Source organism: Clytia hemisphaerica, unplaced genomic scaffold, assembly GCF_902728285.1.
Source record: "Clytia hemisphaerica strain Z4C2 unplaced genomic scaffold, Clytia hemisphaerica genome assembly, whole genome shotgun sequence".
Classification (NCBI taxonomy): domain Eukaryota; kingdom Metazoa; phylum Cnidaria; class Hydrozoa; order Leptothecata; family Clytiidae; genus Clytia; species Clytia hemisphaerica.
In genome coordinates, this window is record NW_027103910.1 from 211,749 (window position 1) to 226,684 (window position 14,936).

The 14,936-nt window shown below is 33.2% G+C and overlaps 1 protein-coding gene across 2 annotated transcripts; it reads left to right on the top strand.

Annotated features, from left to right (window-relative positions):
• The first annotated feature begins 46 nt into the window (after positions 1-46).
• Positions 47-13,520, top strand: LOC136809178 (protein CFAP276-like). 2 transcript variants are annotated; one of them, XM_067065697.1, is made up of 5 exons: positions 47-245; positions 1,605-1,712; positions 2,332-2,447; positions 3,959-4,080; positions 13,398-13,520. In XM_067065697.1, exons 1-5 carry the CDS (start codon positions 174-176, stop codon positions 13,466-13,468), a joined length of 489 nt encoding a protein of 162 aa, XP_066921798.1. In that variant the 5' UTR covers positions 47-173; the 3' UTR covers positions 13,469-13,520. The 2 variants fall into 2 exon arrangements, with proteins under 2 accessions (XP_066921798.1, XP_066921797.1); XM_067065696.1 differs by lacking the exon at positions 13,398-13,520 and adding an exon at positions 4,959-6,210 and having other exon boundaries at positions 50-245.
• The last annotated feature ends 1,416 nt before the right edge of the window (positions 13,521-14,936 follow it).

A 14,936-nucleotide genomic window follows, 5' to 3' on the forward strand; every position in this document is an offset into this window, starting at 1 on the left:
GAAGGGTTTTTGCTTAGCAACTCACGTGTTTACATTCAAAAGGACAGCTTTCAAATCAAAACAAACTTTACATTTTATATTTTATTTTGCATTGGTTCAGATCATTACTGATTACGGTGGTGGCTGGTGCTCCTCCTTTTTTAATTTTTTTATAGAGCTTTTTAGTATCAAATATGCCTCGTGATCCTTACCCTTTTCCAAAATTCGAAAATGACAATGACTTTTCATCGAGCTCGCAACTGCAGGTATGAAATATTTTCTTAATTTTGTTTTCCTTTATATTATTTATTTTATTTGACTATTCACTTATCTATTTGGGGAGAATAATAGTTTTTGTGGTTTGATTTGGTCTCAAAACAGCTTAAAATAGTAACTCTTAAAAACGTATGACATGGTCGATACCAAAAAGTGCCGGGGGGCGGCCATGGACCATGGACTAAAGTGTATACAGATAAATAAGGGTGAATGTCACTAGTCCGACAGTAAAAAATAGTCCGAATCTATAAAATAAATTTAGAATTTAGAAGTGTTTTTTACCGACGTCACTTTTGTCCGAAAACGAAAGAATTTAGAGTGTCAAATGTTGAATACTAGGGTTTTTCACTGAGATAATATTAATAATAATTCATTTTAGCAGCATTTTGACATAATTAGAAATAAAGGACCAATCAAATTTGCGCAAAGATAATTTATAGCAAAAAGAATGCACCGTCTTTAAGGGTCCCTTTTTGCATGTTCAGCGAATTATGTTATAAATAAGGGTTGTAAACCACAAACTTTAATTCCAGCCCCCCCCCCCTAAAGAAGGGTCGTAAAAACAGCTAAATCCAATTTCTTGACTCTTAAAAGCCTAATCCTAATAAGCTTCCCAAAATTTAAGAAAAGTTGGGTTTAGGGACCCAACCTCAAAGTCGGAGCTTTGGATTTTTATAAGAACGTGGTTGCTTATAAAAGATGTGCTTCCTCTTCGGCGATTCATATTTTGTTTTTGACTCGTTGTCGGACAAAAGTGTTGTCGGAATACTGACGACCTCCTGATAATAATTGGCAGTGGAAATAAGAATGCCTGTAACTTTTGATAGTCAACTATAATTATGAAAATATTTTTTGCTTGTTTTAGAGAATCAAAAGCACTAAATTTTAAATGTATAATTTTTTAATTAATAATTAATTCCGGATTACAGTATTAGCGGTTACTGTAAATTTGTGATTGCAAAAATTAAGCTTTTTTTCTACTTATGCTACAACGTTTATTTGTACACCAGTGGTAGTTCAACCTTAGATAAAGAAGGTTGTCAAACTTCAAGGCAAACAGAAACTTCCTTTGGAAGATATCAGAGTCGAAATACCCCTTGGTAGCACTTTTCTGTGAAATATCAAAGTGCAGTTCTCTGTGTAGCCAAGGTGTCCAGGTTTCAATTTCGATTAATTGAGAGAGTAAGTAATATTTCAAACCAGATGGTATATGGTATTGTATGAGAAGACAGAAAACCATTTAATAGTTAGTTAGGGTTAAAGTCATTTGGTTGATGACCATGGAGAAATAAAAGATACTCTTGCTGTTTTTCAATGTGCAAGCATTTTGAATTTTCTTTCTCTTCCAGGCTCAAAACCAAAACAATGTGATGGATTCATCTGACCAATGGAATAGACTTTATGAGAAAAAGACTTTAGCAAGCTCAAGGCGTGAGGTTTTCCATCATGACCCACAGGTAATTTATTTTGCAAGCCATTAGATGAATTTGTAAATTCATTACGTTTGGTGTTATCCAAGTAAACCAAATATGGATATCCACTGAGTTGATAAACTCGAACTTGTTTAGATTGATTCAATAAATGTAGACTGAGTATCTACTTCTATTAATTTTCATGATTTCTAGTTGTGAAAATTCTAGGAGTATCTATCAAAATCTATCTTTAAGTTGTTTGAAATTTCCTGGTCGCAACAATTAAGGAAGCCTTGCTAAACTTAACAACTTATTTCATAAGTCAATTTCAAACACATGTTAAAGATCGAATTTTACACTCTAAACAAAAATTTTGTATCCAAACCCCCTGTTTGGCTGAAATTGCCACACTAAATAGTAAAGCCTTAATCTGCGAAAGAGGCTGCACTTTTGGTGCAATTTGTTGAAAATAGAAATTACAGAGCAATCCAGACGAGTACTTTATTTTTATTATCAATTTACATATAAATTAAAGTTGAGATTATAATTGTTTGATACTCAAAGTTTCACGCAACTTTTCGTTACGATCTTCAGTCAAAAAATCTAATATTATCAAAATATTATCAATTTGCAAATTATAATTTTATGAAATCATCTTTTTAAGGCACCACGTGATAGTTTAGATTTCGTCATCAAATCGATCTACGATCACCATTCAGAATTTCTTCAATCCAGCGCTGAAACACTTTACCAACCTGAAACTCTGGGCTTACCACACGGGTAAGTCACTTCAATATACAGATTTCGAATTATATTTTTGCATAGCTTTTGCTTTGATCCCATGTAATCTGCATGAAAAAAAGTTAAGTGAACAAAACAAAAAGCAGTTGTTAGACAAGCAATTTTAGCTCATTTTTTTAGAAATAGAAAAACATTTTTTGAATGAATAAAAAGAGAAATAAAAACGTCTATAAACATTTTATAATGCATTTACACTTGTCGCTGATATTTGTTCGATTGCGTAGTTTAATTTGAAACATAAAACACGAGTGCTACTTTTTAATGCCTTTAATTTTCGCAGATGAGATGGAATTTTTATAACATACTTTAATAATTTGTCATTTGAATTATAATAAAAATGATGCATTCTTTAGAAAAAGTAACAAAATTGGTTAACGACCAACCAAATCCAATAAAAGCTTGTAAAAACTTCATGTCGTCCCAATTTTCAACTTCACAAGATGCATTTATTTGGAATTTGTTTTGTGCTATAAGTTTTAATTTTACCCCCCCCCCCTGGGTGTTTTTCCACTGGCGGCTTAAGCTAACAGGGTTAGCAAAACGTCCAATAAAATGCTGAACAGCCAAAAACTATTCATATAAATTTGTGGATGAAAAGAGATGGTTACACGTCAATATGTACTTTCATTTCCCATTGCAACACAGGAGAAAAATCGAAAAATATTTTGTTTTTCGTGATCCGCCTATCATCGCTCTTTTGTTCTTTCAAACATGCCCTCGAGCATGTATCTAGTGGATTAGAAAATTCGTGCAAAATACAAAAGATTTAACGAATTTTCTCCTGTGTTTTTCTCCTGTGTTGCTTTGGGAAATACAATATTTTTCTGAAAAGAAAAAATTAACGTGCAGCCATCTCTTTTCATCCAAAAATTACATGAACAGTTTTGGGTGGGCTATTCATCGTTTTATCAAAAGTTTAATTCTGTTAGCTTAAGCTGTCAGTATAAAAACACCCCCTGTTATCAAAGTCTCTTGGTAGATCGGTAAATAAGTAGGGGCAATTTCTAACAATGGTTTATAGAATATTTATCTCAGCTCAAGTTCCAGTATTGATACCCTTGATATCAGGATCACCACAAGGAAGAGATCAGGGGGAATCTTTTATTGAATGCTACAGTACAGCGTCTGTTTTTTCATAGTCATTATAAAAAAACCCGGTCTGGAAGGCTTTTGTTTCTTTCTATTGCTAACCGTTAGAGCTTGCGTACCTTAAATTGATTTGTTTTACATAGTTTTTGATCATGTGATTATAAAATCATCCAATCCCAAGAGTCGAAAATGGTAACGTGATCAAAAAGTATGCAAATTGCAACTTGTCTTTCATTTACAACAAAGGAAAAATTGACAATAAAGCTTAAACGATACATTACCAGACCAGGATTTTTTATAATGACTATTGTTTTTTTAAGCTTAGAGAGCTACAAGACTTTCTTGAAAGGAGTACTGGCAACTATCAAAATATCTTCAATTAAATTGTTCATTATTTTTAGACGTAAGTTGAAGAATCGAACTACACCAAATACAGAAAAAATGACCGACATCAAAAAAGACAAACTCAAAATTACCGTGTCTGAAAAACGCGAAAATATCGACAGCGTCAAAGGAGCTATACGTAAGTTGGTGCTATTGATACCTCTATTCATGATATGCACCACTTGAGAGTCTTCTGAGAACTTTTTTGAGAACTTTTCCACCCAATAAGTCACATAAACAATAGAAAAAGTGACGTATTAGGTGCAAAACAAAAGGACAGAAAAGTTGCATAATTTCGTCATTGCAGTGTTGCATATCATGAATACCATTGATTTCAAAGCCGGGGGGGAGGCTAGATCCGAAACTCCTGGATGGGAAATGAAGCCACATAAATCACATCCAGAACACGTGACCTGTGTTTTTTTCAAACAAAAATTCCAAGTGCGGGGAAAACATAAGTTTCACTTTTTCTTACTTTGGAAAGGTTGAAGTTTCCTCTCTAGCCTCTTCGGGGCTTCAAACTCAATGCTCTATATCTTGTTATGGCTTGCTTTTATAAGTCACTCAATGGGAATGAGAACTTTACGTGAAAAAAATAGTGGTTGAATTCAGGATACACTGTACACACCTGCGCATTTGCTTACACTAGCCTGAGCAGCATCTCCATTTTTTAATCACCCGATCTTGTCTGGGCGATATTAGGCTGCCCCTTCTGATATATTTTGAGGCTGCGTTTTGTGTACGAAATTCTCGTCTTTGTGTTTTTGAAGTTTGAGTTTTAAAAATTTGATTAGCTTGATTAGTAATTTTTATACGAGAGATCATTAATTTTAATTAAATCTTTATGGCTAGACGTTAATACAATCATTAAATTTCTGAAGCTTTTTAAGAAAATTAAAAAAGGTCGCCTCAAAGTTGGGGTAACTCTTGGACGGGAATTTCATACGCGATGCGCATCCCTTAGGACGATATGGGATCATCTGATTCTTCTCTGACTCGCTTTTTCCTCTTTTTTAGCAAGCCATCACAGTGCAGCTACCAACAGAGGTTATTCGCGTAAACACGATGGGGGATTTTATGGTTGTTGACTTGACATACTACAAAACCAAATATTTGTTTATATAATTCGAATAACATATGAAATAATAACATAAATTATGCTGTAATTTTTTTTCTAATTCTCTTTTTTTGTTTTTCTTTGCATTTATTATCTATTCAGTATCGGTAATTTTACTCTGAGCTGAAATCTCAAATATCTTATATCATATTTCTGATTAATCGAGATTATCATTTGCGTATTTAACTTAGACTCGTCGATCACTGATCAGATATGACAAAAATTTAAGTATTCTCTTGAGCTTATGAAAAATGTATTTTCCTGATTTTGCCTGTTTTTAGCTTAGATTTTTGGGATTTTCGGATTTTCCTAGTCTGGAGCTAGACTACTAATTAACATCAGTTTTACTCAAAACTTCTTTTACAGTAGTAGAAGAAAACTACCTAGAAGTTTGTTTACTTTTCCAGTTTTTGAATTCCAAATTCCCGCACGACTTTTTTTCTTTTTGACTTTGAGGCAGGATTGCTCCTACGTTTTGTGTTAAAAGAATGGTGGTCTGGAAATCGAGACTAGGATTTTCCTTAAACTTCTGCTTGGGAAAATAAGCACTCTTTTATAAGCATTTTTCAGTCTTGTCAAGCCTCAACCTAAACATCTATAAGCCTGTTTTCGAAATTTTGTTTACTTTAGAAAAAGCATGCATTAGTTAACAACGCTAATGATCGTCGTGGCGCGTTGGCAATCTTTTTTTCTTCACTTGTGGCTTCATAGGCACTTACTTTTACCGATTTGGAAAGTTGAGCGAAAGTCCTCTCGAAATGAATAAAGATCATAGCGGGTCTCGTTTTGATATAGAACTACCTAGTGAAATTTACATGTATGGTTCCCAAAAACGTTTATTTTATGTTTGAAGATCAATTATCTTTCCAACGAGACCTATAACTGTTCTAACCTCGATAAGGTATGACAACCTTATAACTAGAAAAAGCTTTTATTCCTATATCTCACCCTCATAAAAACAAGTTTGTGTGGACCTGTCAATTGTTTTGAAACAGACTTTAAAATATTTTTAAATTCAAAAGATTTTTGTACATAAATTTTTTTTATTAAAGTTTTATTTTTTTTGATTTCATATTTTTACATTATGTGATTTTGTATCAGTGATTGATTGATTTATTGCAATGCAAATTATATTGAATGCTTAAAATTGCAGACTTTTATCTAGTTTTTCTAGTACCTTCTGCCTTTACTGCCGAAAAAAACTTTGAAGGTCTGTGACTATTTAAAACCGTAAAACTATAATATCGAAAATCTATTACACAATACAAAAGCTTCATATTCTACCAGTAAAAAAAATTCCATTAAATTTAAATGAAGGTTGTGGAAATAAAACTCAAGGGACCTTGATGCTGTAAACTCAATTTATTATTTAATTGAATACTGATCTAATTGAAACCTTCTTGAAAAATTAAATACTGTCTTGAAAAATTGTTTTTTCATTTCTCTCTGTCCATAAAATATTTTATTGTTCTGAAGAATTTTCTCCGTCAGCAGCATCAGCCATATTTCTTTCGTCATTCTGCACGGCTATTTTGACAGTTTCGTTTGGAAGATTTCGAAGGCTTTCATCTTCTTCCATGCACCGTTCAGCAGATTTCATTTCAAACAAACCAGTCATCACAAAATCAAGATGGTTGTTTCTCTTTATGATCACATCTGTTTTTTTCACAATGATTTCTGTCGCATTCTTTGCCAGCGCAAACGAATTTTCTACCATTACTACAATCATATTTTTCTCCTTTTTGACTGGCGTGGTTTATATTGTTTTATATTGTAAATATTGTTTAACCCTTTTGCTTCTATGGTTAGTTTGAGACTGGCTATAAATAAAGTTATCCAGGAGGTTTTTATTCAATCATATATTTATGTTTTTGTAAGTGCCCGACTGACATTTTTGGAATTATCAATTACTAAATAAATAGTACTTAATATCTCAAATACCTTGATAGGAATCAACTTATTGCCGAAGTCAACTGTACGGAAGCTTTTTAACCCTGTTTACAGAACAATTGTTTTTCTAAGAATTTCTAAAAAATTTTTGTGGTGTGTTTTTTTGTTGTCATGAATTCATGAATCCAGATTTTAGCGTTAACATTCTTGTCTTTTTATACACAGGGAAGTTCGAAAATAAAATTTATGCTTCACTTGCATAAATTTGGTGATCATATTGATTTATTGACTTTATCTTTGCAAAGAAGTTATGAAATGTCAATAACAAATGTTGAATGACAATTTCACACTTTTTGAAATCACGTTTTTCTTGACTTTGGCGAGTTTTAGCGGTAACCAGATCTCAGTTCAGCCTTCCTAAAATCGAATTTTGTTCATATTTACCAAAGAAAACGCTAAAGTTTGGCTGCATTTTACCTAAAGTCTATTCACGATAAGTGTGCACCCTTTTTTCTTTTACCTATAACTTTTGAAGGAATTCTTCAATCTTTATAAATTTGGTATCGTTGGAGAGATATTTGTGAGTGTATATATCGTATATAATAAATTTATGAAAAATGTTCGCAATTACCTGACAATGTTTACATTTATTTTTAATGGGTAAAGAAATCTAACCCTAAAACAAACAAGAAGCCCAAGGGCATGAAGGCCCAGCATTAAAAGTTTTGTTTCTAAATAAGAGTGATAAAGTTTGCTTACTCATCAATTTTAATTTACAAGCCGGCACGAATGTGGAGCAAGATTGGTCAGAAAAGAGGAAGAGAAAAACATTTTTTTGCTTATATTAGCACAATATAACAACTGATATAAACATGTGTCTGACATATGAAACGGGAACACTTATTTATGTAAAAATAAAACTTTTGAAAAATCTTTAACAAACATGATTGTGTTAGCTCTAACTAAAGGGAGCAAAAACAAATGATAAAAAGTAAAATTAAAAAGAAACCAGCCTCGAAAAAATTTTCCTGCAACCACAGTGGCTGCAGCCTCAGCAGCACTCAAATAATGCAAAATTTGTATATTGCTGCAGTCCATAAAAACTGAACAATTTGGAGTTATTGGCTGAAATTTTGTACAGTGACTCACTTTCAGATGCAGATCATAATTCAGTACTCTTGGGTGCCAAATAAACGGGCCCCCGCTTGTTAATTTTTCGAATATTTTCCAACCCCCAGGACCCGCCCGTTTATTAATTTTTAAAAATATTTTCAGTTGGCAAAAAAAAGTCCCCTTATTTTGCTCTAAAAAGCCTGTATTTACCTTATTTTTGGGTTTTCAGAAGTACAATTTCCAACCACCCCGTTTATTCGAACCCCCCCCGTTTATTTGGCACCTAAGAGTAAGTGTTTTTCCCAAAATGAGGCTATTTCAAGATGGTGTCTGACAGGGTGGTGCCAATAAGCCCTTTTGACCGTTTTGGACTGAAATTGCTTGATTTTCATAGCTAAATGTATCTGAAAGTCCTTATTGTCTATTTTTTAAAATCATTATGACATGCTGAAATTGTGTACAAAATTTGAGCTTTTTAGTTCAATTTTACCAGGAGAAACAAGCAAAAGAAATTTGCAAAATCAGACAAAACCGCGATACAAGCTGCAACACGGAGAATGCTCAAAATGCCTTGCGACAACTTTTTCAAAACAGTAGATTTGAGCCCGGCTCTTCCCAACGAAACTGCAAAAAATAGCTGTAGAGAATTACGAAAGAAATATGGCTGATGCTGCTGACGGAGAAAATTCTTCGGAACAATAAAATATTTTATGGATATAGAGAAATGAAAAACAATTTGTCAAAGCAGTATTTTACTACTGTATATTCTTTTTTCAAAAGAAAACATCAGTGTTCAATTAAATAAAACACAACAAGGTGTCGGTCTGTCTGTGTATCCCTACAGTATTATTACATAAAAATTAGAAGACGTGTTTAACCTACAACTTTTCGAACGTAGTAGCGCGATCAGACTGCAACGGTTTTAGGATGGTAAAAAAAAAATTGGTGTATTTTCTCTCTTTTTGGCCGAAAAATGCCAATTCTAAGGTGTAAAAAAGCAAATGGGCGTCGAATTATAGTAAACAAAGGCTTCTTTTAGTGCCCTTTGTATTTCGGCGCCCCTCAAAAAAATCGGCCGCTGGATTTACCCATCGCACGTGGGTTAAAATTGCTCTTGGATTTGTGGGTCAAAATCGCTCGTGGGTCAAAATTTCCCCGTGGGTCCAAAATTTTCCGTTGGTCCGAAATGTTCCAAAAATCCCAATACTGTAAGATCGTGTAAGATATTTATGGTATTTTAAGCAGCGAGCTAGCTGTAAACATTGTTTACATTTCGCTGTTTCAAGTCTATTCTTAAATCCATCATCTTCTCATTCAGAGAAATATCGTATCAATTCATTTAAACTTCCCCTCCCTTATAGAGTCTGCTAAATTACGTGGGTTACGTGGGTTCGTGGGTTAAAATATCTCGTGGGTTCGTGGGTCCGAAAAAAAATCACGTGGGTTGAAATTGCTCGTGGGTTCGTGGGTTCGTGGGTCAAAATCGCTCGTGGGTCCAAATTTTCCCGTGGGTCCAAAATTTTCCGTTGGTCCGAAATGTTCCAAAAATCCCAATACTGTAAGATCGTGTAAGATATGTATCTATCTATCTATCTATCTATATATTTAAGTAGTAACAAAACATACATGTTCGTTCTCCCTACATATAAAAACATTTAACAAAAAAATATAAATGAAAATGAGTTAAAATAAAATGTTTGGTTTTTTATTCAAAAATAATTTATAATATAAAATTCCTAAAGAAAAAGCTCATATCAAACCGAGGATAAGTAGTAAAGTTGAGAATTAAAGGCTGAGAATATTGACACAAAGCTTAACATAATGGCTTGGTGCTGAGAATACCAAAATGTGAAGGGTATGGTATGTATGGTATTTTAAGCAGCGAGCTAGCTGTAAACATTGTTTACATTTCGCTGTTTCAAGTCTATTTTTAAATCCATCATCTTCTCATTCAGAGAAATATCGTATCAATTCATTTAAACTTCCCCTCCCTTATCTTTTGTTTGCACAAAAATTGAAGGAAAACTACTCATCAAACAACAGAAGTTATAACTATATATCTATTTTTTACAAGAAAAATTCAATGAAATTATTCTTGTCTGAAAAGTTTCGCTATTTTATTTCGAAATAAATCGTATATCCTTATTATGATTAGGCTTCTGGCATCCACTAACGGATTCGTGCTCCTTATAGAGGATGCTTAAGGGCTCTGACCATAGTGAATTTTTCATAATTGCCGTGTTTAAAATGTGTTTTCTGACTGATGTAACCAACAAAACTATGGCATGTTATACATTTTCTGTTAGACAAACTATTCCTGAATCTGAAAATTCAAAAATTGCATTGAAAAAGTTTGATGAAGAAGAAAATCAAGACTTTTGCGAGGAAGAATATTTCAACTTTGAAGAGCTTAGTTTCGGCGAAGAAAAAACATTTTGAAAAAATTTTTGCAGTAGTTGGTGTATCTTTTACCGAACAATAAAAGTTTTTGCGGAAAATTTTTGTAAATGCTTCTTTGTCTCGAAATCTTCAAAATAGTGGGTTTTTCATCAATTTTTCATCCGGATTTTGCTTAAAAAAAACAGTAATATACTTTTGAACACACCTTTTTAGAAAAATTTTCCGCAAAATTTAAAATAGTTCAATTCTTTGCGGACAGTGTAAAGAAATTTTGAAACAAAAAAGTTAATTACCCATTAAAACTAAGCACTTTTTGTAAAAGAGGGTGATGCAACATATTATTAACATCTTTTTAAAGTTCATAACGTCATTTTTGCAATTAAATTCTTAATTACTCTTAAGGGATTCGATTAAAAAGCAATTTATAAAGGCAATTCTTTGTTAAAAGTGTTAAGGAACCTGAAATATAACTTTTATGTTCAAATACCAAAATCAATTTTTGGACTATGGTCAGAGCCCTTAATAAGCGATATTTCCTTTGTCCAGAGATTTGCCGCCTTTAGCCGGTATACGGCTAAAGACATTTTTAGCTGGCGAGTGTCTACAAATATGACATTACGTAATGTTTAAATTTTCTGTGAGACACCAAATCATAGATTGGAAAATATATTTGGATTTCGAAAAAAAAAGTAGGCGAAGGGAAGTTGGCATCTTTTTATTCCTCCTTTCTTGTTTAATGTGATTTTTTGTAAAATATTAGAAATTAGATTTATTGAATTTAAGTGCCCTGATGTATCTTCTGTGTGCACCAACAAAATTTTGCTTCATAAAACTACATTTCGATGCTTGAATTTGGACTTGTATGAGTGTATAATTTTTTACCACACTGGGGATTCGTTGATCACTTTGGCTCCAGATAATTGTTTTGTCAGTTCTACGGATATGTTGCAGATTATTTCATTATTGAATATTTCTGACATTACTTCTTTATGATTCTACAAAAGGGAGTGTTGTTAAAACAAACAAAGAACTTTTTATCAGCATTTCACCTTTTAATACTGTGTGGCCTTTGTATCTTTTCAGGTACTTAGCTTCAATTCTTTGAAGAGATTGGAGTGTTTCTGGTTGTTTTCTTTCACTTTTGTGTTCGTAATTGTATTTTTCGAGCTTCGACCGAAGAGCTGCTGATGGAAAAGTTTTGATAAATTTACAGACCAGATATCTTAGATTTCCTTTGCGAACCGGAAAGCGGTTGGTAGATCATTAAGCAGACCTATACTACCTGGGGTCTTGTAGAGGTCTGCGATTCAGACTATATTATGATATGATACATTCATCCGTTTTTGTGACTTCTAAAGTCTTCAATTTTCAGTCTAAAATGTTCTTAATTTTTCAGACTACTCTAAATCGACAATATCATGCAAAATAAAGGACACTTAAAATTGGTAAAATTTGGACAATACTCTCGGGTACCTAATAGCCGGGGGGGTTGGAATAAATCTCAAAACTTAATAAGTAACTTAAAAAATGTCCTGGGTGGAAAATTTTGAAAAAGAGTCTAATACAGCAGAATTAGGACAAAAGAGGGAACTTCCAAAAACATTTTCCCAAAAATTAATAAGCGGGGGGGTTGGAATAAGAATGTCCTGGGTGGAAAATTTTCGAAAAATTAATTAACGGGGGGGGGACGGCTATTAAGTACCCGAGAGTACTTGACTCTCGATTTTAGAAAATCTATCCCTAAGTTCGGTTAAAACTGCTTGAAAAGAGGAAAGAATTATAGTTTCTTGTCATTTTTTCCAAACTGAGGTTGGGCATGTTCTTACGATGCTCTTAATTTTTCAATGTTCTTATAAACTGGGCTCTAATAAAAAAGACGTGTACCAGTTTGTCGGTATTGACCTTTTTTTGCGTCGGTATTTCGGTGATCAAAAAAAAATGTGTCGGTATTTCGGTGTGAGAGATGCTTTTCGATGATGGAAAATGTTAAATTTTCAATCGATGATACAGTAATTTTGCTTAAAACGTCGGAGAAAAGTGCTAAATCGAGGGCTACCCCTCTCATCCTCTTATCTCATATTAGAATTTAAAAAAAAAAAACATGAAAAAATGTCGGTGGTGTCGTAAAAAATGTGTTGGTATTGCGGTGATCTTGTAAAAAAATTTATCCCCCCCCCCCCGCTATAATGGACGAAAAGATAATGGGCACAAGATTGACTGTTCTAAGAAATTCCTGCATATCATGAATACCATTGATTTCAAAGCTGCCCCCCCCCCTCCCCGAGATCCGAAACTCCTGGATGGGAAATGAAGACACTTAAATCCCATCCAGAACACGTAACCTGTGTTTTTTTCAAGCTAAATTTCTTAGTGCAGGGAAAACTTAAGTCTTCACTTTCTTTTACTTAAGAAAGGTTGAAGATTCCCTTCTATATCTTGTTATGGCTTGCTTTTATAAGTTACTGAATGGAAAACTTTTCGTGAAAAACATTTAAACGGAAAAAAATAGTGGTTAATTCAGGATACACTGTACACACCTGCGCATTTGCTTACACTAGCCTGAGCAGCATCTCAATTTTGGCTGGGCGATATTAGGCTGCACGCACCCCCTCTGATATGCTTTGATATAGAGGCTGTGTTTTGTGTACAAAATTCTCGTCCGAGAGTAGCCCTCATCTTTGTGTTTTTGAAATTTGAGTTTTAAAAATTTGATTAGCTTGATTAGTAAAGTTTAATATAATAAGAGATCATTGATTTTCATTAATTCTTTATGGCTAGATGTTAATACATTAATACAATCATTAAATTTCTGAAGCTTTTTAAGAAAATTAAAACAGGTCGCCTCAAAATTGGGGTACGTCTTGGACGGGTATTTCCCTTAGGACAATATGGGATCATTTGATTCTTCTCTGACTCGCTTTTTCTTCTCTTTTTAGCAAGCCACCACAGTGCAGCTACCAACAGAGGGTATTTGCGTAAACACGATGGTGGGTTTTATGGTTGTTGACTTGACATACTACAAAACCAAATATTTGTTTATATAGTTCGAATAACATATGAAATAAGTACTAGTTATCGCATGACTTCGAGTGCAATACGAGAAATATTTTACGAGTTCCGAGATTTTTCCGTAATATTTTTCCGAGACTTTAGGCGAGGAAAAATATCGGTAAAATCTCGGAACGAGTAAGATATCGAGTATTGCACGAGAAGTCATGTGATAACTAATTTATTGTCGACTCAAAAAAATTGTCCTGATATAAATTTCTTTTTGTTTTTGTTTTAAAACTTACTTCCGCCTTGCTTCTTTCTTCTGTGTAGTTTCGAATGTTTTTATTCGAAAATCTAATTCGAACGTTAGATTCGAACAATAAAACATCGATTTCCCGCCGAACAAATATTCACACAAAAAACAAAACAGAGAAGCATTTTGATCATTTTCGACCCAGAGTTTTGTTTTGAAGAGTTGTAGATTTTTCAGATATGTATTGAAAATTCTAGATTGATATTCAAAATGCAGATGTGTACAGTATTGTTTCGAAAGAGAAGAAACCTTCATTTAGATTAATCAGATTGATCTTATGATAACATTCAGTCTTTTTCTATGTTTTTGTTTCGATGCATGAAAAAGAATAGCAGAGGAAAGGCGTCCATGAGGAAATGTATGCTTGTAATAATGGTTGAAGAACAACATATTTTCAAGGCAAACCAATTTGGATATTTCTTGATTATCGTCAGCTTAAATGGTTTGAATTTTTAGAAGAAGAGCAATGATTGTTAAGTTGAAAATTTCAGGACGTACCTTGTCGAACGAGATTAGAGAAAAACTTTTAAAAAAATTCACTCGTCATTTGGTTTACTACAAGACATTTCACTTCCCTGCTATGTATGAGAAATCTTATTGGCAAACATTCAAGAATCTCAAATTTTTGTATGCATTGATAAAAACTTTTGTATCAACGGAGAATTTTATACCAAAGCTGAAAATTTTGGGTGGTGCAGTCGTTTTATAATTCTAGTTTATCAATTTGATTTTAGTGGTTATATGGAAGAACTCCAAAGTAAAAGTTTCTGAAAATATTTTTGTTGTTTTTCCCTTTGACTCCCAGTTTCTCTGTTCTTTTTTTTGTTTTTTTTTTTTTTTTCCGCTTTACCCAGTCCCCCAAAAGTCAACGCGGTCATATTTCCAGACTAAAGAAATATGAAATATCGCAAATATCTCGATGCTCTCGACCAATCAAAACGCTGATATTTTTTTGGGTCGGCAATAATAACATAAATTATGCTGTAATTGTTTTTTCTAATTCTCTTTTTTTTGTTTTTCTTTGCATTTATTATCTATTCAGTATCGGTAATTTTACTCTGAGCTGAAATCTCAAATATCGTCATCTTTCTGATCAATCGAGATTACCCTTTGCGTATTTTAGACTCGTCATAATTAGAACGATTACTGAATCCACTTGGTGTTCGAGTTA